At 42.6% G+C, this 25354-nt stretch overlaps 2 protein-coding genes and 1 pseudogene across 16 annotated transcripts in view; 2 read left to right on the forward strand and 1 right to left on the reverse strand.

Annotated features, from left to right (window-relative positions):
• Nucleotides 1-14136, forward strand: part of Adam3a (ADAM metallopeptidase domain 3A) — a 50014-nt gene extending 35878 nt beyond the window's left edge. For 2 of the 3 annotated variants that reach the window (XM_039094792.2, XM_039094793.2), the window contains 6 exons: nt 41-227; nt 1885-1971; nt 3394-3508; nt 7012-7177; nt 10660-10707; nt 13979-14136. In XM_039094792.2, the coding sequence (XP_038950720.1) occupies nt 41-227; nt 1885-1971; nt 3394-3508; nt 7012-7177; nt 10660-10699 (595 nt within the window). In that variant the 3' untranslated portion in view covers nt 10700-10707; nt 13979-14136. 3 annotated transcript variants of the gene reach the window in all.
• On the reverse strand, nt 10479-10603 carry LOC120097614 (small nucleolar RNA SNORA17; annotated as a pseudogene).
• A 2394-nt stretch (nt 14137-16530) lies between the features above and the next one.
• Adam18 (ADAM metallopeptidase domain 18) overlaps nt 16531-25354 on the forward strand; it is a 72888-nt gene continuing 64064 nt past the window's right edge. For 4 of the 13 annotated variants that reach the window (XR_005494666.2, XR_010058314.1, XM_039094795.2 and 1 more), the window contains exons 1-2: nt 16531-16696; nt 17125-17303. Coding sequence is in view for 6 of the 13 variants with exons in the window: in XM_039094795.2 (XP_038950723.1) it covers nt 16645-16696; nt 17125-17303 (231 nt within the window). In the remaining 7 variants the exon portion in view is untranslated. The remainder of the gene's footprint in view (nt 16697-17124; nt 17304-25354) is intronic. The other 9 variants (XR_010058316.1, XR_010058315.1, XM_063275670.1 and 6 more) reach the window with 6 other exon arrangements.

Raw genomic sequence — 25354 nt, forward strand, 5'->3', positions numbered from 1 at the left:
CTAAGTGACAATATATAATGGTTCTGCCTCCTGTTTCCAGTGCTCTATTTTGTGGAAAAGCAGTTTGTTACTGGAGCTTTGCAGAACTCGTGAAAACAGACGTATTTGATGTTCAATATACTTACTTGGGAGGCCAAGTGTGTGTGTCCGCACATTTAAGAGTAAGGAATGATGAGACCAAGGATGACACATATGTCCGTGATGGCACTATTTGTGGTAATGGCCAGGTAAACATACCTTTCCTTGATGCTTATGTACTGAGTTTATAATGGATTTATGAATGCCTACGAGTGTGAACATACATAAATATCAGAGTGTTCACAATTTCTCTTGCTACCTCACAATAGCAAAGAATAACCGTGAATAACTATAAAGATGTTGTAATAATACCCATTTGCTTGTGTGCTAACCAGAGTCACCTCTGCTCAGAGAGACGTCCATTTTACTATTTTCCTTAGGAATTTAGTTATCGATGCATAAGCTTGTCTTCTCATACCTGAGAATATAACTTCCTGCAATAATTTATATAAACTACAGACAAAAGTGTCAAAAACCATACTAAAACAAAACAAAAACAGAAAAGAACAAAATGTCATCAAAACGGAAGATTGTCAGGATAATGTAAAAAATATGAAAGAGAAATTGAAGAGCCGAGTGTCTAGTCTTGCAGTGATTAACAAAGATAATGTATGATTTTTATTAATAAAATCATGTATTTTTCTATTTTTATAATCCCCTAATACTCCAAAACACAATACCTTTTTAAAGATTTCCCTTCTATAAGATAAAACATAAGATTTAAGTTTCATTTATTTTTTTTAGATGAAAATTTCAAAAAGTCTAATAAAATATTCAGATAGGTAATTGTAATGCCTTAAATCAAAAGTATAGGCATAAAAGTGAGGCTGCTTTAAGAAAACTGATAGGTAACCTAAATATTCACATAAAAAGGTAACGATGAGTCTGCAATCTTCTCCCTGCTGAACTACACACACACGCACGCACGCACGCACGCACGCACGTCTGGAACTCGCCCTTTAAACTTACTGCAATTTATTTCCACAAGGCCTCTTTTGCTCAGTCTCCCTCTTCCCTGGTAAATCATCTAGTAGGTACATCTGGACACTTCAGTAAAGTTAAAAATGAGTTCTACTAAGGCAAATAATACATAATTAGTGGGTATCTTAATTTTTTAAAAAAAATGCTATTTACAGATTTCTTTAACAGTCTTTTTAACCCATAATAACTCATAAAATAATGACCTTGCCGTGACAGTTTGTGTAGATATATTTAATGTGTTTTAAGAAATGGGAAGCTGAGAGGAAAATGTAAATTAGCAATAAACTTAAAATAGAAAAGGTCAAGATGAAAAGAAGCAAATCATTGAGGAGCAGCCTGGTACAAAAGCACCTTTTTTTTTTAAAGATTTATTTTTATTTTATTTATATCCACTCCAGAAGAGGCATCGATTCCCATTAGAGATGGTTGTGAGCCACCATGTGCTGTGAGAGGCAGTGTCTTTATTGGTGGGGAAAATGTCACCAGGGACCTCTGCTGTTAGCTGCGTCAGCTCTCATGTCAGTTCATTATCGTGAGTGTGGATAGTATGGTCACTTCCAGATAAAACAAACAAACAAACAAAAGCAACAACAAAAAAATCCCCAACTGCACCTTATTTTCAAAATGCAAACCCTGTGAAGAAGGCGAACACGCCCTTATTTCATTAGATCGAGGCTACATTATGGAATGTAAGTCAACCCATCAAGCATGTGCTGTCCTTGTTCGTACTTTTTGTAGCAAAAAGAACTCTTTGGCCAGTCCTTGTATTTAAAGTTTGTGCCGTTGTTTACACCAGCAGTTTCACCTTTAAATATGCCTTTTCAGGTGTGTTACCGAGGGGAGTGCTTGCGTGTGCACGTCCTGAGGGGGGATAGGGAGTGTGAGGCCGATGACAAATGCCAAGGACATGGGGTAGGTAACCATTTTATTCATTTGATGTGACCATTTCAGTTCACATCAATAAACATTTTCCAGAATAGCCAGGTTCAGAGTTACTTGGTGTGGAAATTCCCTTAAGAAAATTTCAGTACATAGACTGTACTACTCATGCGGATGTGCATGGTTTGTGGGCCACGCTCAAACTGCTACAGGCCAGCTGAGCAAAAGAGCCTCGAATGGTACACCAAAGGGGTGGGGGAGGGAGGGAGGGGGAGGGGAGGGGAGGGGAGGGAGGGAGAGATATGGTATCACAGTGCTTGACTATTAAAGTGTAACCGTGCATTAGCATCGTACACATGTGGTGCACCCATGCATGTGCTTTCTGGGAATGTAGGTGCAATATGTATACTACTTCTCCTCTGACATTTTAGAAATCTGAGGTCCAGTATACTCAGATTAGGTTTGTCTCCTGATGACCTCTGTTCATTTCCTCTTCGTGTGTACTCGATGCTGTTTTCATGGACTCGCACACTGATGGTCTTTCAAATAGCATTTAACTGTTAGGAATTCTCAACAACAACAACAACCAGGCATCATTGTACATTCAAATTACTCTATTTTCCCAAATTTTAAGCAAGGAAATCTCACGAGTAAAACATAGGCTCTGAGAAGTTCTGTGTCCACATAGCATGTGTGAGAGCTTGCATTTCCTCATTCTGGGGAGGCTCTTTAATCTCTTCCAACATCCCACATCCCTTGTTAACGGTCCTTACTCAAGTCATTAATGTTTCTGTCCTTAACTCTACCTGTCCTATCTGCCCCTGGCATTTTGACGCCCCCCACACCCCACCCCGCTCAGCTGTTGTGAAGTTGTATGCTGACTTAGAGAAGTTCGGGATATTTCCCAGCATGCATTTGATTACAATGAGTCTCCAGCATTGCTGTTGTAGCTGGGACTTTTTAGAGAAATTGAGTCACCGTTCACCTAATTTAACTCATTTACCTTTCTGTGGGGCTGACTCGAGAGTCCCTCCTTTGGCCAAGACCCTCCTTTTTATTTTTGCAAGTGTCTTTCTAGCTTTCCCTATGAGTGTTTTTTAGTTACACTTATGAGTTAACTCTAACCCCAAGTTATTAGAGGAATTTTTTTTCATCTTCCATAGAAATTTTCTCCATCACACCTGGTTTTTTTTAGTATAAATTAATAATACATTATAATCACTATTTTATATACTCTAACGTCATAGGTGCCACACCTTTCTAGCAAGTCATCCCAATTATATCAAGAACATTGTCACTTCTATTTAGAAATATGAGCGGTGTCAAGACAGGCAAGCTTATTATCCTTTTCACGTTAAAACTGCTTAACCTGAATTGGAATAACTTACAGATCCTAACTGTGGGCAATGAATAGTATAGTTATGTATTTCAGTTTTCATTTGGATTTGGTTTTAGATTTGCAACAATCAAAACAACTGTCAATGTGAAGCTGGTTTCGCTCCTCCAGAATGTGACATGACCCCTTCATCTCCAGGAGGGAGCATGGACGATGGATTTTGGCTGCCCTTAGGTTAGTATCCAGCGCAGGGTCCGCACGTGTAGAAGTATGTCCCATCTCCACTGGTCACCGTAGCCATTGAAGACATTTAAGAAGTGCAACCGAAGGGTTAAATAGTTCTGTTTTGCTGGCCTTTATTTAAATTTACAGGACCCTGAGTAGCTCCGTTAAGTCTAATCTAGAAGTGAGGCCTTAACAAACCTCCTTTCTTTAATCTTATCATGGCCTTCAGAACATTACTATACCTATGGCATAGTTTTCTGTGTAGACATATAAGATTCAGAAAGGACAACGACCTACTGTATTTCCCAACTAGTTATATATGAGAATGTGCTGGCTTATAACTGAGCTTCATGTTTAAAAAAAAAAAGTGTGTGTGTGTGGGAGGTGGGGGCAGGGAGATATGTTTGAGGATGGCTGAGATAGCCAGAAGAAGAGATTGGATTACCTGGAGCTGGAGTTAGAGCCCTAATATGAGTGGCTCAATGTTGGTGTTAAGCAAATTCAGTTGGACTGAAAAAGGGGGACCCCAATGGAGGAGTTAGAGAAAAGACTGAAGGAGCTGAAGGGGTTTGGAACCCCATAGGAAGAACAACAATATCAACCAACCAGACCCCACCAGAGCTCCCAGGGACTCAACCACCAACCAAAGAGTACACATTGGGGAGACCCATGGCTCCAGCTGCATATGTAGCAGAGGATGGTCTTGTTGGGCTCCAATGGGAGGAGAAGTCCTTGGTCCTGTGAAGGCTCGTTTCCCCAGTATAGGGTAATGCCAGGGCATTGAGTTTGGAGTGGGTGGCTGGGAGTGGGAGCATTGTCATAGAAGCAGGGGGAGGAGGAAAGGAGTTGGGGAGGGGAAGTGGATTGAAACGTAAATACATAAAACAACCAAGGAAAATACAATTTAAAAGAGGAAGCAACTCCAGGTCCTAGAGAGCAGCAGCAAAGGCATAACCACTGAATCACCTCTCCAGTTCTGGCAATGTTTGCAATTAACTGTTCTATCTAAATGTAGAAAGCACCCAACACTTCTATACCCTCAGCTCACTAAACATCTTTCAAATACATTTGGTGGAAAGTCCTGAACACCCACTGCCCTTTTGATTCTGTCAGATCTGCTTTACACAGTTACAGATCTGTGACAGCATGGGGCCGCCGTATGGCATCAAGTGTGTGGATGTGTCACCCTTATTAATTACTATATGTGTAAATAACAAGTTAGGAGCTCAGAGCAAAAAGAGCTACAGACCAGAAGGTTAGAATAAGAAAAAACTTGCAAGGAAGCTGTTAAAATGTGTTCCTTCAACCCTATTGAATAGAATTTTGGGTATTTCTTAGTAGATGGTACTAGAGAAAGATTTAATTTCTTAATTTAAGGCTATCGCCTTAAATAATCATGGAAATGATTCTATTAGTAGACTTTACGCTGATATGCAGATATATGTTGTTAATATCCTGTATTATAGCTTTAATATTCTAATCTATTAATAGCTATCTTAATCTGTGTAATCTTCGTTTGATTTACACCAGTTTCATTTCTAGACTTAACAGCTCTAATCTCATTCCACTGATTTTATTTTCCTCCAATTCTTAATTACTTAAGGCTATAGATATCCAGATAAAAATTTCTTAGAGATGCAAGACTTTAAGTACCAAAGTATATACAATAGTTTATGTATCCTTTTTTTAAAAAAAAATGTTTGTGATGTCTCTGCGTTTGTAGGTTTGTGTGTGCACATGTGCGTGCACATGTCTGTGAGCATGCATTGAAAGACTGGAGCAGGACCTTGGGCAGAGTCCTTTGCTGCTCTCCATCTTGGTTTTTGAGAGATGGGGATGGTCACTGGACCTGGAGCCCTTGGCTAGGCTGGCTGGCAGAGATGTACCTGTCTTTACCTACCAATGCTGGTTTTTGTTTGTTTTGCCTAAATGAGATTTTTCTCTTCCTTGTAGATGCGTGTTATTTGTTCTTTGATAGTTTCATACAAGTGTGCAATGCTTTTGCTCTCATTCCCCTACAGTTTCCACCTTCTGCTCTCACTGCAAACGGTTTAGCCACACCAACCTTCACGTTTCCTCCCTCCCTCCCTCCCTCCCTCTCTCCCTCCATCCCTCCCTTCTCTCTTTCTTTCTCTCTCTCTCTCTCTCTCTCTCTCTCTCTCTCTCTCTCTTTCGTTCTTTCTAATGTAAACAACTGAATACGTGAAGGCCTGACTGCTGGAATATTGACTGCTCTCATGCAGGTGTTGCCCAGGTAACCATGGTTACAGTGAATTTGTGAGTGTCACCTTCATGCCCATGCCCAGAAGCCAGCCTTTCACAGCACATCTTCACACCCTGTGGTTCTTACATCCTTCCTGACCTGCTTTCTCTGAGGTTTGGGGCAGGAGCTTGCTCTAAATGTCCCATTTAAGCCTCAGAGCCCTGCAACCCCTCAGTACTAGCACTATGATTTCACTGGACATCCTTGTGTTTTTATTTTTCTTCTTCTGTTGAACTGTTTCCTCAGGGTTCACCTAAAGCACTCTCATCAGAATTCACCACTATGGAATTAGTAATATGATTTTTTTACACCTGGATTTTTCATGTTAAGTCCAGTAGTAACCACAGTCAATCGGTATGCCCACTAATAAAGGTACAGCAAAAGTCAGTTAATTATAAACGATCTTCTATCCATCTCCACTAACTTTGGGTGAACAAAGGAACCAAGATAGTATAGTACATTCTGTAGCATGAGTTACTAAGGGTAGGGCATAGAAAAAAATGAGCTAAGACTATGGGTTACTTAAGCAAAGGAAGAAGTAGAGAAAGGATATTAAATAAGGAGGAGTGAGTTACTATTAGAGTAAATGGACTTTGAGAATTATTAAATCTATGTAAGATATGACTAAGAAGTAAACAGAAGGTGGAGAAAGAGGATTGTGAGTTATGAGAGAGAGAGAGAGAGAGAGAGAGAGAGAGAGAGAATGTGTCTGGGTTGTAGGTAAGTGAAATAGTTGAATGTAATTAAATACCCAGAAGCAGAAGACTTGTAAAACAGCAGAATCATTTTAAAATTAGAAACAGTTTGATGCAAGGCTGAAGATTTTTCAGACAACAAAAATGTGATAAAAGCAGCTTCCAGCACATCCCTTTCTTGCTAAGATATGTGATTTTACCTCTCTGGCTTGAGAGACCAAATAGTTCCATGCAAAAGAATGTTTGAATGTGTATACTGTACATAGAAGTTAGTTCAAAATTACCGGAGAGTATATAAAAGCTGAAACCAAGGCATCATTGTGTGCAAAACAAAATAATTCAAGTCACTGTTTTCCTTCAGTCCTGGTTTTTGAATCACTTTTTCTTTTCTTTTTCTTTTTTTCTTTTTTTTCTTTTTTTTTTTTTTTTTTTTTTTTTTTGGAGCTGAGGACCCAGGGCCTTGTGCTTGCTAGGCAAGCGCTCTACCACTGAGCTAAATCCCCAACCCCCAATCCTGGTTTTTGAAAAGCTAACTGGTACTTTCACATTTTCAGATAAAAGCACACCGTTGGTTATCAAGCGGCCTGGCACTCAATATAAAAAGGGACTTTTGATCAGTTTCTATGTCTTCCTGCCTTTTCTCATTGTGACAGCCATTATGGTTGTTAAGCAGAATATCTCAAAGATGTTCGGGCAAGGAGAGGAAGAGTTTAGTGAAGGGTAAGTAAGTGTATTAATGTTAAAAGGCACCATGGGAAGTCCTTGAACATGGTTAAGCAATGTAATTATGGCTTTGTGGAAGGATGGTTGATTGGACAAAGCACTAGAACTACCGAGAAAGGTTTTCAGGACATAACAAAGCTTCCTTCTGTTTTCTGACAAGCCTCCTGTGGTGAGAATTCTGGAAGTCTTGTTTCTTTAAAAAAAAAAAACCCACAAACATAAGAATATGTTTTCATTTTAATCCCAGGTGTAGGGATTTGGGGCCTGTTTCAGTCAGACCGGCAGCAGCAGCAGCTTACTGTGATTTGCCTCATGCCCCAGTAGAGGTGTGGTTTTGCCAGCTGCGGGTAGTTTCTGTGATTGTGTGACTTTTGAGAATGTCTCAGAAGGTATAAAAATACTAGAGCCCCAAGAGGCGTGGTTGGGGGGTCACTCAGCTTTCGTTGAGGTTCGTTAGTAGCTGTGCTCAAAGAAGAAACAAAAGGAAAGCAATTAGATTTAGGGATCTCTCTCTCTCTCTCTCTCTCTCTCTCTCTCGGTCTTTCTCTCCTCTACTCTCCTCTCCTCCCCTCCTTTCTCTCTTATCTCATGATAGAGAGGTGAAACTGGGGGTGATGAGGGATGGGGAAAGGCAGAACCCACAAAGTAGCAGAGACTAGCTACAGCATCCTTCATGTCCTGATGTGTCAACGACAACTGGAGTCACTCAGTGAGCCCTCAGCACCTTTCCAAGAAAACCCTGCATGAGGTGTAACTAATTTAAAGCATATTGTTGATTTCCCAAGCGACCTGTGTGTCCTCATGTTGGAAGTCATTTTTATGCCTTGGGGGGGAGGGGGATGGCCAATAGAGACAGGTTTGGGAGCAGAGCTGTGAATGGAATATGTAGAAGGCAAGAAGAGCGAGAGTACAGAACAAGGCAGAGCAACGCTGGAGCACTTTTTATAATGCACATGCAATTAATATCATGTGTTTTTCTGCGCTGCAGTTAAGGCGTTGAACGGTTTTTTTGGTTACACCCTAACACTGGTTATGTAGACATCTATAAAATCAGATTCTTTCAGAGTCATCAGACGGAATGACAACTGACATAGATATCCCTGTACTGTTGGGACATTTGGAGGAAATCTGGATAGTTAACAGAAATTTTGACTTTGGAGAGAGTTGTCACACTAAGGAATGGTGTTTTGTTCGTTTGGTTTTTTTGTTTTTTCTTTAAATTACAAAACTCTGTCAAATCAGCAAATATAAGTGGTTTCGGGCCAGCAAGAGGACAAGTTGAATCAGAGCTGAGGCACTCAAGTGTGGCCCTCAACACTCCATGAATGGCAATTTCTGTGGACTCCCTTGACCAGCATATTGGCCAATCTCTCCTTCTGTTTTCAAATTCTAACAGATCACCAAGTGCCTATCCATGGCCACAACCAGGAGAAACGGCAACTAAGTATGCAAAATCACTTAAAAGTTACCTGCTGCCTACTCAGATTACTGATGCCTAGTTAGATGTTAGAGGCCGCCATGTGTGTCCTGTGTCCCAGGAGGACCTTGAACACTGCAAGGACATGCCTAGCGTGCTAGCCCCGTGTGTTATAAGTAATCAGGAGGCCATGTTGCCCCCACTAATGTTGGTGAACGTAGTTGACGCCTCATTATTGAAGATTAAAGCCTCTGAGTAACTTTATACTTGATGGAAACAACACTGGAGAGGGTTAAGAACTTGAAGACGAATTTACACATGTGTATAAATATTAACAACTGCCTTGATAGACATTTTAATTTCCATGTAGACAAGGTAGAGAAGAAAAATGGTTAGACTGTTAGTTTTGAAATCCAAAAGGCATAAATAAATAAAACTCAGAAAGGCACTTTCTGCCTTTGAAAGTTAGATAGGATTCTGAAAGACCAAACACTGGAATGCTTGACCATTGGCTACCGCTGCAAAGAAGGTATCGATACAGCCAGCGGCAATTGCTCATTTGGACTTTAGACATTTTTTTTTGTGATTTTTTTCTTTTCAACTTTTTATGGGTTCTTTGTAAATTTCCCACCATGCACCCCAATTCCACTTATCTCCTCTTCTCAATCCTGCCCTCCTCCCTTGCAACCTGGTCCCCAACAGAAAAAAAAAATCTCACTGTGGAAGCTATAGTGTGTGACAGTGTGTCCAACCATCTCCTCTTTTCTCTGTACACTTCTTTGCTTACAGGTGTTCATTGCAATGACTCATGGGTCTGGTTTGAGACCTTTGGCTTCTGCTACTCTATCAATACTGGAACCTCACTGAGACTCCTCTCAGACATTCTTTTGCCCCGTGTCATGGAGATCTTGTAGTTTGGGATCTGTAGGAATAACCCCCTGAATGCATTCCAGCAGTTCATTGATGGGGGTATATGTCGGAGTGGGTCAAGGCAAGACCTTGGATCTGGGCCTGAGAGGTATCTGAGCTGGTCAGCCTGCCAGCTCTCCCTGAGCACACACCAAGCTCCTGCTTGCCCCAGCTGGCTCATCCACACCCATGCCCTCAGGGCCAGCTCCACTGAGCTGTCCAGGAGAGGTACAGGGCCCACTCTGTCAAGTGTTGTGGCCAGTGAGGGGCTGGGCCAGTTCTCCCACTCTCATAATCCTGAGGCCAGCTCTCCCACAGTGCCCAGGCTAGCGATGAGTCCAGTTCTGCAGAGCCCTCAGACTTCAACATGTCCTTATTGGACTAGCCTTTGGTAGTAACAGACCCCTGTTGCTGCAGGGCCACGGACCCAGATGTGACCCCCAGTGGCATCCTCGGCTACTCCCATCAGGCTGTTCCTCACTACCCTCAAGTCTCCAGTTCTGCCTCTCTTCATTGTGCCCACATCCTTCTGTTTCCCTTTCTTTTTCATATCTCTACCACACACTTGTTCCTCTTAGTGGTGCCCAGGGGTATAAGGTGGGGGTGGGGAAATCTCTGAGTGTCTGGATTCTTCTCAGGAGTGGTCTCAGGGGTGCTATGCTGGGCCCAAGCATTAAGGCACCACTCAGAGGTCATCTTGAGGAAGGTCTGACCCCATGCCGCTAGGCCTACCCAGCACCAAACTGGTGACCATTTCAGGCTCGTTCCTTACCTGCAACTATGTGCATGATCTCATGTAAAGGTCATCTGTCTAGAACTCAGTCCTGCCCAGGGCTCTCAGTGGTCCCAGGTGGGGCTCTTCTAGTCTCTACTCACTTCCCACTCTGGGCACCTTAAGGGCATTGGACTGGTGGTTGTCCTGGGGCTCGATTTTTTGTTTGTTTTTGTTTTTGTTTTTGTTTTGTTTTAGGGAATGTCAGGGAATGGTTCAGATGTTCATAGGCTACACTGGGCATAGACGCAGCCCCTCTCCTCTCTGCCACCTACTGACCCACAGGTGACACAGCAGGCACAATTGCAATGCCTCTAGGGGCCTGGTGACTTTTCTTCATGACAAATTAATCCTGAAAAGAATCCTTTCTCTTCTGTACAGATCCATATCAGAAGAAATTAACGACAGCAAGCAGTCATAGAGCCAAAGGTGACTGAAAGGGTCAAATTGCTGATGAAACGTTGTCACTGTGCTCTACCAACAGCCCCCTTGGCACGAGTCCCTTGCTGCTTTTGCCTTTCCTCATTCAGCGTCCCAGTGGCTGGTTTCACCGGCTGCAGAGTGGTCCACAGAAAGCACTTGCTATTTATTTTGTTTTGCATTAGTTTGGAAATCCTTACGTAAACTGCTAGTAATCAGCCTCTTAGGCAAAAGCTCTTGAAAGGAATTTTCAATATGTTCTTAAAGTATTTACAAGCAAGCACAGCTCTTCATTTAAGGACCCAGTTTGCAAGGGCATGGGAGGTGGTCCTACCCACTCTTCTCTTTATTGAGACTCTAAGGGAATTTGTTGCCTTGCCTTAGAATGGAGGGAGCGGATACTGGAAGTTGTAATGATGCCTCGCGTGCTTACAGAGTGTCAGTAAGTTGTGTAGTTTTACTTAAGGTGTGCCTTTCACATTCAAACTGTCAGAACCAACATGGCACAAATGCCTCACAATACACCTGAAAAGGGAGGGTGGGGATTTACAGTGATGGAGGGTCAGGAAAGACGGTAAGGACACAAGTTCTTTCAAAACAGAAAGATAGTTCTTTATCCTAAGACAAGAAAAAAAGAGGTATTCCTATAGAATATACAAAACTTTTAGTCATTTGTGTAAAATTAAAGGTGTTTTATATGCTACACCCGAACACGTGAAAAAATTGAAAAGGTCAACAAAGCGTTGCCTCAGACATGCATCTAATTACATATCTGGTTCTCATCTGCCTCCTACTCAGAATGCGGAGTCAGCAGATAGCTGTGGCCTCCGCTGTCACTTAACACTGTGGTAGGAGACCTCGAGGCTGAAGGGTTCTTCCTTAAACATCTGCAACATCTCAGCACCAACACCATCTCCTTTCTCTCGCCGCTGTCATTCCCACCAGATACTCAGAATCCAGCAGAATGCATAGCTGCCCACTGCCTGCGCGTATTCCACGGGCATCTGGCTGGCAGGATTTCTGTGTGCACATTTTAAGGAGGTTATAGTTTTCCGGCACACGGATGTCCCGGATGACAGGGCAAGCCAGACTGCTTGGGGCGACTGGCAGACTGGCTGACAGCATTGGAAAACAGGCTGCAGGTAGGACTGCTAAGACCAGAGAAGAAGGAAAGCTCAGTCGCTCCTTGGAGGCCACTTCTCTCTCACTCTGAATGAAAGGCAAGGCTAATCTTGGAATCTAAACTTCTGTTCTAAATGCCCAAAGCTGGCTCTCACGTTTGACTTCAGACTTGTGGACACAGTGCTCTGTTGATAGGGGCAGAAGTGTAGATGCTACCTAGCACTCCAGGGGTGGAAACGTTGGCAGTGAATGTATTTCCTTAAGGAAACCTGGTAAATGGTGTTCATTGACATCAGGAAGACAGCAAGGCTATTACATAACTTTTGTATAGCTCAAAAGTACAGGGTATGCTCAACATACATGAAGCATTAGCCTTGGTTCCCAGTACCAACACACACCACCATCACCAGCAGTAGCAGCAGCTGCAAAAACCCCAAAGCAACAAGAACAAACACGAAATGGACAGAGACGACACCTCAGAGATAAAGTGCCACATACGCTAAGATCCACTTTGGCATCTGAGAGGCAATCTGGGTAGGTGTTGGCGGGTGGGGGTTGTGGCAGTAGGGGAGTGGTAGTTTGACCTTTGTCCTTTGTAGGGGATGCAGCTGCTCATGATGGACAGACAGAGGGCCCCGGGAGTACTTTTTCTGGCTGATACTGAGTAGGAAAAATTTCTTCTGCATTGCTTCTGTTTCCTGATGTCTCTTCTTTGTTGTTTCTTTTATTTTTATATTAAAATATAATATTACCCCCTGCCTTTTTTCCCCTCTCAAAACCCTCCCATATACCCCTCCTTGCTCGCTTCCAAACTCATGGCCTCTTTCTTCATTAGTCGCTGTTAACCCGTTCAGTCTGCACGTTGTTACTTGTGTATATTCTTCTAGGGTTGGTCACGGAGCACCAGATAACCACTGAATGTGATTCCTTAGTTACCTGTAGGTGTGTGTGTGTGCCTGTGCATGTGCGTGTGCCTGCGTGTGAGTGTCTGTGTCTGTGTGTGTGTAGTGTGTGCATGTGTGTGTGCCTGTGTGTGTGTATGTGTGTGTGTGTGTGTGTGTGTGTGTGTGTGTGTAGGGTTGAGTATGCCTAAGCTTTCCCTTGTCTACTTTAGCATGTCTATTGTATTTGTTCAGCCACTCATGGGAGTGGAACTTTATGGGTGTAGCTGCTGACATTACTAGGAGACACATTGTCACAGCCAACTCCATGGTCTTCTATCTCCTTTCTGTCCCCTATTTTGCACTGTTCCCTGAGCCTTAGGTAAGGGAGGCATTTTGTAGACCTATCCATGAGAACTGGGCTCCTCAGCTCTGCATTTTGATTGATTATGATTTTCTACAATGGTCTCCATCTGTCATAAGGAGACAGTTCCTTGATGAGGAGTGAAGAACTACTTGTCTGTGGCATAAGGACAAATATCTAGAGTGTAGGTAGGGATAATGCTGGTTTAGTAAAGTGTTCTAGGTCCTTCAATGTCCATGACTTCACCAGCCCTGGGTCATTGGCTAGGTTTCCAGTATTAGGCATGGTTTCCCTATGGTTGAGCAGGTCTTAAGTCCAATGGGAGAGCTGTTGGTCACCACCACATTGGTATGCATGCCACTACCACACCCTTAGGGTTATTGTGCCATGATGGTTGTAGTCATTATGCATGGTCTCAAAGCTGGCTGGGGTGTTGGTCAGTTCTCTCTTGTGGGAGTTTGCAAGGTTTCTTTTGACTGTATGGAAGCTAGGCTTCAGAAAGGGGACATTCAGGAAAGTTACAGCTCTGGGTCACGTGTCTGAAGAACACTGTTTTCAGTAATAAAGACTTACCTTCCGGATGGTTTTCTTTCACTCGCACACAGTTTATGAAATAATAGGCAAACAGCTAAAGCTCATTTGACAACACGCCCTTTCCATGAGGCCATGACAAAATAGTCACACACACACACACACACACACACACACACACACACACACACACTAAACTGAAAAGAGCAACAACAATAACACAAAACAAAAACTTAGCTCTACAAGTCATAGGCACAGAAGGCCAGAGCCAGTAGTGGACGTTATGCTAATTATGTTAATTAAGTTTCTATTGGATAGCTTTTTTAACAATGATGAGAATGTAGCTTTTCTATTTTGCCTTTTTTTTTTTTTTAAACAACAGCATTTATGCAACAGCAAAGCCACAACAGAAAAAGATCACCAAGAAAGTCACCATTCCTTGGTCTTATTTCGAGAACAAGAACCAGTCCATCTCTTTCTCCGTGGCTTACTGGTTTCAGTTATCCATGCCTCCAAATAAATCCTATGGCTGAAAGTATACAGAAGTGTATTTGTTGCTTCTTTCCATCGGAGCTAGGGAGGTCAGTATTCCAAGCTGAGAATATTCCACTGTCGACAACTACTCCCACCCAAGTGCTCAAAGCCAAGAGCAAGGTCTACAACCCGCTCTTCTCCAATCATGCCCCAGCCTTACCATTTCATGTTTCCGGATGCCCGGGGAGATCTGATAGACAGGAACACTTCCCATAGGTCCCAAATAGTCGCTAACATCCTTTCTCGAAGGAATTTCCTAGACTGAGTTCTGGATCAGAGATATAGATGATGGCCCCATGGTTCCCTGAAGAACTGAAATTTAGTATGTTTCTTGATATCTGGGGTTGTATGGCTATTTCTGAAGTGAAACTTTCCTCCCATTGGAAGGAGCTGGGGTCATAAATCTCAAGAGAAGCCTCTAACTCAAGAAGCTCGCTTCCGGATGTTGTAGGACTCAGAGGTCCCTCCCTAGGTTTATGAAGCAGTTAAGTGATTGCCAGGAGAGAGGAAGGTTCTCTTCAGCTGCCTGTAAGTCAGGCAAGGAATTCTAGGGATATAGCTCTCATATGTGACCCATGCTCTCTCCAGCGCTAAGCCTTCTGGATGATGTGTCTCCTTTGGTCATGCAAGTAACGCCAATAAACAGGCTAGTTCAACAGCCTAGTCTTGGGTGGAGTCGTGTGAGTCTGAACTCTGCTGGATACTTGCTGAAGCTTGAGTTTTCCGTGGGTGATTCTCTCTTTGAGGCCTTCACAGTCCTAATCCCCTCTTGGCTGAGGTATCTCCATGAACCTTGAACATTATGCTTGGGTTAAGTGTGTTGCCAGTCAACCTCAAGCTTGTTCCCAGAGGCTTCAGCCAAAGCAAAAACAACCCAAGGTTCATCTTACAAACCCAAACGCCCCTTTTCCAAACCGATAACTGATAATGGTTTTGTATAGAACACCCACCCAACACAGTATCAGTCAGCTTTTAAAAGAACGGACCACACACAAATACCATTGCAAAATGGGTGGGCCCTAAAGCAGTGCTAAAAAGCCAATCAGAATGACTATGTGTTACACATTTGTAAAGGTAAGAATTAGTTTACAGCTAGCAAACTAATTCAGGGCTCTGGTGTCTGAAGATAGAAATGATGAAGGGTGGAGTGTATGAGTTTTTCTCTGGGGGGGGGTAGCAGGTTCTAAAAGTCACTGCTAATGAGTGTACATTTTCACAAATGTGTTACCACCACACACTTCTACACCTCAAATGAATCCTGTGAATTCTGACAAAACGCAGATGCTTAGAGAAACGTTTTATAATTCCATGTCCCCCCTTTTGCCCCTGCCACTAATATTGAACCACGGTAACTATGACTCTGCCTTATATTAGTAACAGCCTTAGTTACTGCTACCGAGGTAGGGCGGGACCTAGCTGACCCAGTTTTCATGGTGACCTAAGCTTACTATTTTATGTGGCTCTTGACACTGTCACTCCGTACAGGAGGGCGTGTCGTGGTGGAAGCTTTGAGAGTCAGGGACGCAGGAGAGATGGGCTTTGCCCATGGAGAGTCGGACATCTTGGAAAGAAGGTGGAGGTGCTATCTCCTCCATCTGCTGTCTCTCTAGGCAGATGGCGGCTCTAGCTCACCTTGCCTGACTGCCTTTCTCCTCTCTCTCTCTCTCTCTCTCTCTCTCTCTAAGTGTAAAGTGTCACCATGCTGGCTAGTTTTATGTCAACGTGACTCAAGCTATAGTTACATGGAACGAGGGCTTCTCAACTGAGAAAATCCCCCATCAGACCGGGCTGTGGGCAAGTCTATGGGACATTTTCTTGATTGATGACTGGTGGGAGAACCCGGCTCTCTGTGAGCATTGCCCCACCTTGGTTTAAGAACAGAAGCTGAGCAATTAATTCATGGAAAGCAAACCAGTGAGCGGCACTCCTCAATGGTCCCTGCATCATCTCCAGACTCTAGGTTCCTGCCCCAATTCTCCGGAAGGATGGACTCTAAGCTACAAGATGAGATGAACGTTCTCTTCCTCCTGTTGCTTTTTGTCATGGTGCTACAGTAATAGATACCCTGAGATTAGTCACCATTAACAAAACACACTTAAATTGCATTGTTAGATAGCCTTTCCTGTACCAGTTATAGGCCAGTACAGTAAGAAAGCAAGACGGGAGAGAGGCGCTTTATGCTTGAGGATTAGTTCAAGTTCCGTTTACTTCTTTGTCATGCTGTTAATTAATAGGTGACCTTTCTAGTTTCCTATTCATCTTCCACCACAATAATAAGGACAGAAAACCGTGAAGGGGACAGAACAAAAATCACCAAGCGAGACGATCCATGCTTGTTCGTACTTTTATGCCTTCCGCGAGGGCCTTCGCTAGAAGCTGGTGTCCGTTCTGGGCCAGCTAGAGCCCCTGAGCCTCTGGCGAGCCCTTGGGTGGGAGCTCTCCCACGCTGCCCACGTGCCCCACGGCTGCCAACGGTCTTGAGCTCAGCTGAGCTTCCTGCATTTGGACCCAACCATGCCTCTGTTCTTCATTCTCGCTGAGCTTGCCATGCTGTTAGCCGCCCTCGGTAAGCCCCTGCGAACCCTTTTCCTTTCACAGAGCTGAGAAAGGATAGCGCAGGGTTCCCGGATTCCAGCTGATGACAGTCCTCCATCTTGTCCCCATTCCAGCCCCAACCTGGGTAATTCAGGTGGCATCTTCTCTCTGTCTTTGTGCCTGGACCAACAGCAGGAAGAACGACTTTTCTTCTGAGAAAGAAAAGTCTTCACCTGGGAAGCGAGGTGCAAGTGCTTGTTACCAATGCCCTCTTCACGCTCCCCAAAACACTGAGAGACATCAGCCTCAGCATCTTTCTGAGGAGGAACAGGGCTGCCGGGTTAGACAGCAGCCTTAAGTTTCGTTCTTAATTTTTTATTGAGACCTGTATCGAGGGAGGGGTTTATTACAAGTAAGTTTGCCAACCACATTAGGCCCCCCCGCCCCCCCCCCCCCCAGTGAACTCAGGATCGCCGACTGGAATGGGACTACCATGGATTCAGGAAATAAACCGAACCAAATTAAAAGCGCCAAACTACAAAATGCACGTTCTTGCTGCAGATTCGGAAGGAATATGGCTGCATATCACAGTGCCACAGAAGATAGAGCCATTCAAGGGCGGAGATTCAGAAGGGAAGGTTAGTCTTCAGAGCCATTTCCTACACCCTAGTCAAGAATATATTGAATAGACAGAGGGTAAGTGGGCAGCCTTGGCTTGTACCTGAGTTTTTTTTGTTTTTTTTTTTTTTTGTTTTTTTATTAACTTGAGTATTTCTTATATACATTTCGAGTGTTATTCCCTTTCCCGATATCCGGGCAAACATCCCCCTCCCCCCTCCCCTTCCTTATGGGTGTTCCCCTCCCCATCCTCCCCCCATTGCCGCCCTCCCCCCACCAGTCTAGTTCACTGGGGGTTCAGTCTTAGCAGGACCCAGGGCTTCCCCTTCCACTGGTGCTCTTACTAGGATATTCATTGCTACCTATGAGGTTGGAGTCCAGGGTTAGTCCATGTATAGTCTTTAGGTAGTGGCTTAGTCCCTGGAAGCTCTGGTTGCTTGGCATTGTTGTTCATATGGGGTCTCGAGCCCCTTCAAGCTCTTCCAGTTCTTTCTCTGATTCCTTCAACGGGGGTCCTATTCTCAGTTCAGTGGTTTGCTGCTGGCATTTGCCTCTGTATTTGCTGTATTCTGGCTGTGTCTCTCAGGGGTGATCTACATCCGGCTCCTGTCGGTCTGCACTTCTTTGCTTCATCCATCTTGTCTAATTGGGTGGCTGTATATGTATGGGCCACCTGTGGGGCAGACTCTGAATGGGTGTTCCTTCAGTCTCTGTTTTAATCTTTGCCTCTCTCTTCCCTGCCAAGGGTATTCTTGTTCCCCTTTTAAAGAAGGAGTGAAGCATTCACATTTTGATCATCCGTCTTGAGTTTCATTTGTTCTAGGCATCTAGGGTAATTCAAGCATTTGGGCTAATAGCCACTTATCAATGAGTGCATACCATGTATGTCTTTCTGTGATTGGGTTAGCTCACTCAGGATGATGTTTTCCAGTTCCAACCATTTGCCTACGAATTTCATAAAGTCGTTGTTTTTGATAGCTGAGTAATATTCCATTGTGTAGATGTACCACATTTTCTGTATCCATTCCTCTGTTGAAGGGCATCTGGGTTCTTTCCAGCTTCTGGCTATTATAAATAAGGCTGCTATGAACATAGTGGAGCACGTGTCTTTTTTATATGTTGGGGCATCTTTTGGGTATATGCCCAAGAGAGGTATAGCTGGATCCTCAGGCAGTTCAATGTCCAATTTTCTGAGGAACCTCCAGACTGATTTCCAGAATGGTTGTACCAGTTTGCAATCCCACCAACAATGGAGGAGTGTTCCTCTTCCTCCACATCCTCGCCAGCATCTGTTGTCCCCTGAGTTTTTGATCTTAGCCATTCTCACTGGTGTGAGGTGAAATCTCAGGGTTGTTTTGATTTGCATTTCCCTTATGACTAAAGATGTTGAACATTTCTTTAGGTGTTTCTCAGCCATTCGGCATTCCTCAGCTGTGAATTCTTTGTTTAGCTCTGAACCCCATTTTTAATAGGGTTATTTGTTTCCCTGCGGTCTAACTTCTTGAGTTCTTTGTATATTTTGGATATAAGGCCTCTATCTGTTGTAGGATTGGTAAAGATCTTTTCCCAATCTGTTGGTTGCCGTTTTGTCCTAACCACAGTGTCCTTTGCCTTACAGAAGCTTTGCAGTTTTATGAGATCCCATTTGTCGATTCTTGATCTTAGAGCGTAAGCCATTGGTGTTTTGTTCAGGAAATTTTTTCCAGTGCCCATGTGTTCCAGATGCTTCCCTAGTTTTTCTTCTATTAGTTTGAGTGTGTCTGGTTTGATGTGGAGGTCCTTGATCCACTTGGACTTAAGCTTTGTACAGGGTGATAAGCATGGATCTATCTGCATTCTTCTACATGTTGACCTCCAGTTGAACCAGCACCATTTGCTGAAAATGCTATCTTTTTTCCATTTGATGGTTTTGGCTCCTTTGTCAAAAATCAAGTGACCATAGGTGTGTGGGTTCATTTCTGGGTCTTCAATTCTATTCCATTGGTCTATCTGTCTGTCTCTGTACCAATACCATGCAGTTTTTATCACTATTGCTCTGTAATACTGCTTGAGTTCAGGGATAGTGATTCCCCCTGAAGTCCTTTTATTGTTGAGGATAGCTTTAGCTATCCTGGGTTTTTTGTTATTCCAGATGAACTTGCAAATTGTTCTGTCTAACTCTTTGAAGAATTGGATTGGTATTTTGATGGGGATTGCATTGAATCTGTAGATTGCTTTTGGTAAAATGGCCATTTTTACTATGTTAATCCTGCCAATCCATGAGCATGGGAGATCTTTCCATCTTCTGAGGTCTTCTTCAATTTCTTTCTCCAGAGTCTTGAAGTTCTTATTGTACAGATCTTTTACTTGCTTGGTTAAAGTCACTCCGAGGTACTTTATATTATTTGGGTCTATTATGAAGGGTGTCGTTTCCCTAATTTCTTTCTCGGCTTGTTTCTCTTTTGTGTAGAGGAAGGCTACTGATTTATTTGAGTTAATTTTATACCCAGACACTTTGCTGAAGTTGTTTATCAGCTTTAGTAGTTCTCTGGTGGAACTTTTGGGATCACTTAAATATACTATCATATCATCTGCAAATAGTGATATTTTGACTTCTTCTTTTCCGATCTGTATCCCCTTGACCTCCTTTTGTTGTCTGATTGCTCTGGCTAGAACTTCAAGAACTATATTGAATAAGTAGGGAGAGAGTGGGCAGCCTTGTCTAGTCCCTGATTTTAGTGGGATTGCTTCAAGTTTCTCTCCATTTAGTTTAATGTTAGCAACTGGTTTGCTGTATATGGCTTTTACTATGTTCAGGTATGGGCCTTGAATTCCTATTCTTTCCAGGACTTTTATCATGAAGGGGTGTTGAATTTTGTCGAATGCTTTCTCAGCGTCTAATGAAATGATCATGTGGTTTTGTTCTTTCAGTTTGTTTATATAATGGATCACGTTGATGGTTTTCCGTATATTAAACCATCCCTGCATGCCTGGGATGAAGCCTACTTGGTCATGGTGGATGATTGTTTTGATGTGCTCTTGGATTCGGTTTGCCAGAATTTTGTTGAGTATTTTTGCGTTGATATTCATAAGGGAAATTGGTCTGAAGTTCTCTTTCATTGTTGTGTCTCTGTGTGGTTTAGGTATAAGAGTAATTGTGGCTTCGTAGAAGGTATTCGGTAGTGATCCATCTGTTTCAATTTTGTGGAATAGTTTGGATAATATTGGTATGAGGTCTTCTATGAAGGTTTGATAGAATTCTTCACTAAACCCGTCTGGACCTGGGCTCTTTTTGGTTGGGAGACCTTTAATGACTGCTTCTATTTCCTTAGGAGTTATGTGGTTGTTTAACTGGTTTATCTGTTCCTGATTTAACTTCCGTACCTGGTATCTGTCTAGGAAATTGTCCATTTCCTGAAGATTTTCAAGTTTTGTTGAATATAGGTTTTTATAGTAAGATCTGATGATTTTTTGAATTTCCTCTGAATCTGTTGTTATGTCTCCCTTTTCATTTCTGATTTTGTTAATTTGTACGCACTCTCTGTGTCCCCTCGTTAGTCTGGCTAAGAGTTTATCTATTTTGTTGATTTTCTCAAAGAACCAACTTTTGGTTCTGTTGATTCTTTCTATGGTCCTTTTTGTTTCTACTTGGTTGATTTCCGCTCTGAGTTTGATTATTTCCTGCCTTCTACTCCACCTGGGTGTATTTGCTTCTTTTTGTTCTAGGGCTTTTAGGTGTGCTGTCAAGCTGCTGACATATGCTCTTTCCTGTTTCTTTCTGCAGGCACTCAGCGCTATGAGTTTTCCTCTTAGCACAGCTTTCATTGTGTCCCATAAGTTTGGGTATGTTGTACCTTCATTTTCATTAAATTCTAAAAAGTTTCTAATTTCTTTCTTTATTTCTTCCTTGACCAGGTTATCATTGAGTAGAGCATTGTTCAATTTCCAAGTATATGTGGGCATTCTTCCTTGATTGTTATTGAAGACCAGTTTTAGGCCGTGGTGGTCCGATAGCACGCATGGGATTATTTCTATCTTTCTGTACCTGTTGAGGCCCGTTTTTTGACCAATTATATGGTCAATTTTGGAGAAAGTACCATGAGGAGCTGAGAAGAAGGTATATCCTTTTGCTTTAGGATAGAATGTTCTATAAATATCAGTTAAGTCCATTTGGCTCATGACTTCTCTTAGTCTGTCTACATCTCCGTTTAATTTCTGTTTCCATGATCTGTCCATTGATGAGAGTGGGGTGTTGAAATCTCCCACTATTATTGTGTGAGGTGCAATGTGTGTTTTGAGCTTTAGTAAGGTTTCTTTTACATATGTAGGTGCCCTTGTATTTGGGGCATAGATATTTAGGATTGAGAATTCATCTTGGTGGATTTTTCCTTTGATGAATATGAAGTGTCCTTCCTTATCTTTTTTGATGACTTTTAATTGAAAATTGATTTTATTTGATATTAGAATGGCTACTCCAGCTTGCTTCTTCTGACCATTTGCTTGGAAAATTGTTTTCCAGCCTTTCACTCTGAGGTAATGTCTGTCTTTGTCTCTGAGGTGTGTTTCCTGTAGGCAGCAGAATGCAGGGTCCTCGTTGCGTATCCAGTTTGTTAATCTATGTCTTTTTATTGGGGAGTTGAGGCCATTGATGTTGAGAGATATTAAGGAATAGTGATTATTGCTTCCCGTTATATTCATATTTGGATGTGAGGTTATGTTTGTGTGCTTTCATTCTCTTTGTTTTGTTGCCAAGACGATTAGTTTCTTGCTTCTTCTAGGGTATAGCTTGCCTCCTTATGTTGGGCTTTACCATTTATTATCCTTTGTAGTGCTGGATTTGTAGAAAGATATTGTGTAAATTTGGTTTTGTCATGGAATATCTTGGTTTCTCCATCTATGTTAATTGAGAGTTTTGCAGGATACAGTAACCTGGGCTGGCATTTGTGTTCTCTTAGGGTCTGTATGACATCAGTCCAGGATCTTCTGGCCTTCATAGTTTCTGGTGAGAAGTCTGGTGTGATTCTGATAGGTCTGCCTTTATATGTTACTTGACCTTTTTCCCTTACTGCTTTTAATATTCTTTATTTTGTGCGTTTGGTGTTTTGACTATTATGTGTCGGGAGGTGTTTCTTTTCTGGTCCAATCTATTTGGAGTTCTGTAGGCTTCTTGTATGCCTATGGGTATCTCTTTTTTTAGGTTAGGGAAGTTTTCTTCTATGATTTTGTTGAAGATATTTACTGGTCCTTTGAGCTGGGAGTCTTCACTCTCTTCTATACCTATTATCCTTAGGTTTGATCTTCTCATTGAGTCCTGGATTTCCTGTATGTTTTGGACTGGTAGCTTTTTCTGCTTTACATTATCTTTGACAGTTGAGTCAATGATTTCTATGGAATCTTCTGCTCCTGAGATTCTCTCTTCCATCTCTTGTATTCTGTTGGTGAAGCTTGTATCTACAGCTCCTTGTCTCTTCTTTTGGTTTTCTATATCCAGGGTTGTTTCCATGTGTTCTTTCTTGATTGCTTCTATTTCCATTTTTAATTCCTTCAACTGTTTGATTGTGTTTTCCCGGAATTCTTTCAGGGATTTTTGCGATTCTTTCAGGGATTTTTGCGATTCCTCTCTGTAGGCTTCTACTTATTTATTAATGTTTTCCTGTGTTTCCCTAAGGGAGTTTTTCACGTCTTTCTTGAAGTCCTCCAGCATCATGATCAAATATGATTTTGAAACTAGATCTTGCTTTTCTGGTGTGTTTGGATATTCCATGTTTGTTTTGGTGGGAGAATTGGGCTCCAATGATGCCATGTAGTCTTGGTTTCTGTTGCTTGGGTTCCTGTGCTTGCCTCTCGCCATCAGATTATCTCTAGTGTTACTTTGTTCTGCTATTTCTGACAGTGGCTAGACTGTCCTATAAGCCTGTGTGTCAGGAGTGCTGTAGACCTGTTTTACTGTTTTCTTTCAGCCAGTTATGGGGACAGAGTGTTCTGCTATCGTGCGTGTAGTTTTTCCTCTGTACAGGTCTTCAGCTGTTCCTGTGGGCCTGTGTCTTGTGTTTACCAGGCAGGTCACTTGCAGCATACAAGTTGGTCTTACCTGTGGTCCCGAGGCTCAAGTTCGCTCACAGGGTGCTGCCCACGGGCTCTCTGCGGCAGCAGCAACCAGGAAGACCTGTGCCCCCTTCCGGGAGCTTCAGTGCACCAGGGTTCCAGATGGCCTTTGGTGTTTTCCTCTGGCGTCCAAGATGTATGTACAGAGAGCAGTCTCTTCTGGTTTCCCAGGCTTGTCTGCCTCTCTGAAGGTTTAGCTCTCCCTCCCATGGGATTTGGGTGCAGAGAACTGTTTATCCGGTCTGTTTCCTTCAGGTTCTGGCGGTGTCTCAGGCCGCTCCTGGGCCCTCCTCCACGGGAGCCCAGAGGCCTTATACAGTTTCCTCTTGGGCCAGGGATGTGGGCAGGGGTGGGCAGTGTTGGTGGTCTCTTCCGCTCTGCAGCCTCAGGAGTGCCCACCTGACCAGGCGGTGAGGTCTCTTTCCCATGGGGTCTGGGAGCAGAGAGCTGCTGCGGGCCGGGATCCGCGGGTGTGGGGTACCTGAGTTTTTACTTCATGTTTCTCTCCACTTAGTTTGACGTTGACTCTTGACTTGCTGTATATTGCTTTTAATATATTTAGGAATGGATCTTGAATTCCTATTCTCTCCAATACTTTTAGCGTGAAGGGGTGTTGTATATTGTCAAAGGCTTTTTCAGCATCTAATGAGATGATCATGTGGGGTTTTTTATAGTTTGTTTACATAGTGAATTATGTTGATGGATTTCTATATACTGACATCCCTGCATCCTTAGGGTGAAGCCTACCTGATCATGGTGAATGATCATTCTGATGTGTTCTTGGATTTGGTTTGCAAGAATTTTATTGAGTATTTTTGCCTCAACGTTCATGAGGGAATTGGTCTGAAGTTCTCTTTCTTTGTTGGGTCTTTGTGTGGTTTAGGTATTAGTGTAACTGTGGCTTCATAGAATGTATTAGGTAGTGTTCCTTCTGTTTTTGCTTTATGAACTATGCTGAGAAGTATTGGTGTTAAGACTTCTTTAAAGGTCTGATGGAATTCTGCACTAAAACCATCTGGTCCTGGGGAGTTTTTTGGTTGGGAGACTTTTAATGACTGCTTCTAAATAACCTTAGGGGTTATGGGGCTGTTTACATGGTCCATCTGATCCTGATTTAACTTTGGTATTGTTATCTGTCTAGAAAACCCATCCATTTCATCTAGATTTTCCAGACTTGTTGAGTATAGGCTTTTGTAGTAGGATCTGATTTTTTTTTTAAATTTCTTCAGTTTCTGTTGTTATGTCTCCCTTTTCATTTCTGATTTTGTTAATTTGGATACTCTCTCTGTGCCCTTTGGTTAGTCTGGCTAAGGGTTTATCTATCTTGTTGATTTTCTCAAAGAACCAGCTCTGGTTCTGTTGATTCTTTGTACAGTTCTCTTTGTTTCTACTTGGTTGATTTTGGCCCCAAGTTTGACTATTTTCTGCCATGTGCTCCTTTTGGGTGTATTTGCTTCTTTTTGTCCTAGAGCTTTCAGATATGGTGTTAATGCTCTCACCAGTTACTTTATGGAAGTACTCAGAGCTATGAGTTTTCCTCTTAGCACAGCTTTCATTGTGTCCCATAAGTTTGGGTATGTTGTGCCTTCATTCTCATTAAATTCTAAAAAGTCTTTAATTTCTTCGTTGACCAAATTATCATCGAATAGACAGTTACTCAGCTTTCATGTGTACCTGGGTTTCCTGTCATTTTTGTTGTCGTTGAAGACCAGCTTTAGTCCGTGGTGATCTGATAGGATGCATGGGCTTATTTCAATCTTCTCGTATCTGTTGAGGTTTGTTTTCTGTACAATTATATAGTCAATTTGGGAGAAGCTACCATAAGGTGCTGAGAAAAAGGTATATTCTTTCGTTTTATGGTGAAATGTTCTGTAGATATCTGTTAAATCCATTTGGTTCATAACTTCTGTTAGTTTCACTGTGTCTCTATTTAGTTTTTTGTTTCCATGATCTGTCCGTTGGTGAGAGTGGGATGCTAAAGTCTCTT

Source organism: Rattus norvegicus, chromosome 16, assembly GCF_036323735.1.
Source record: "Rattus norvegicus strain BN/NHsdMcwi chromosome 16, GRCr8, whole genome shotgun sequence".
Classification (NCBI taxonomy): Eukaryota; Metazoa; Chordata; class Mammalia; order Rodentia; family Muridae; genus Rattus; species Rattus norvegicus.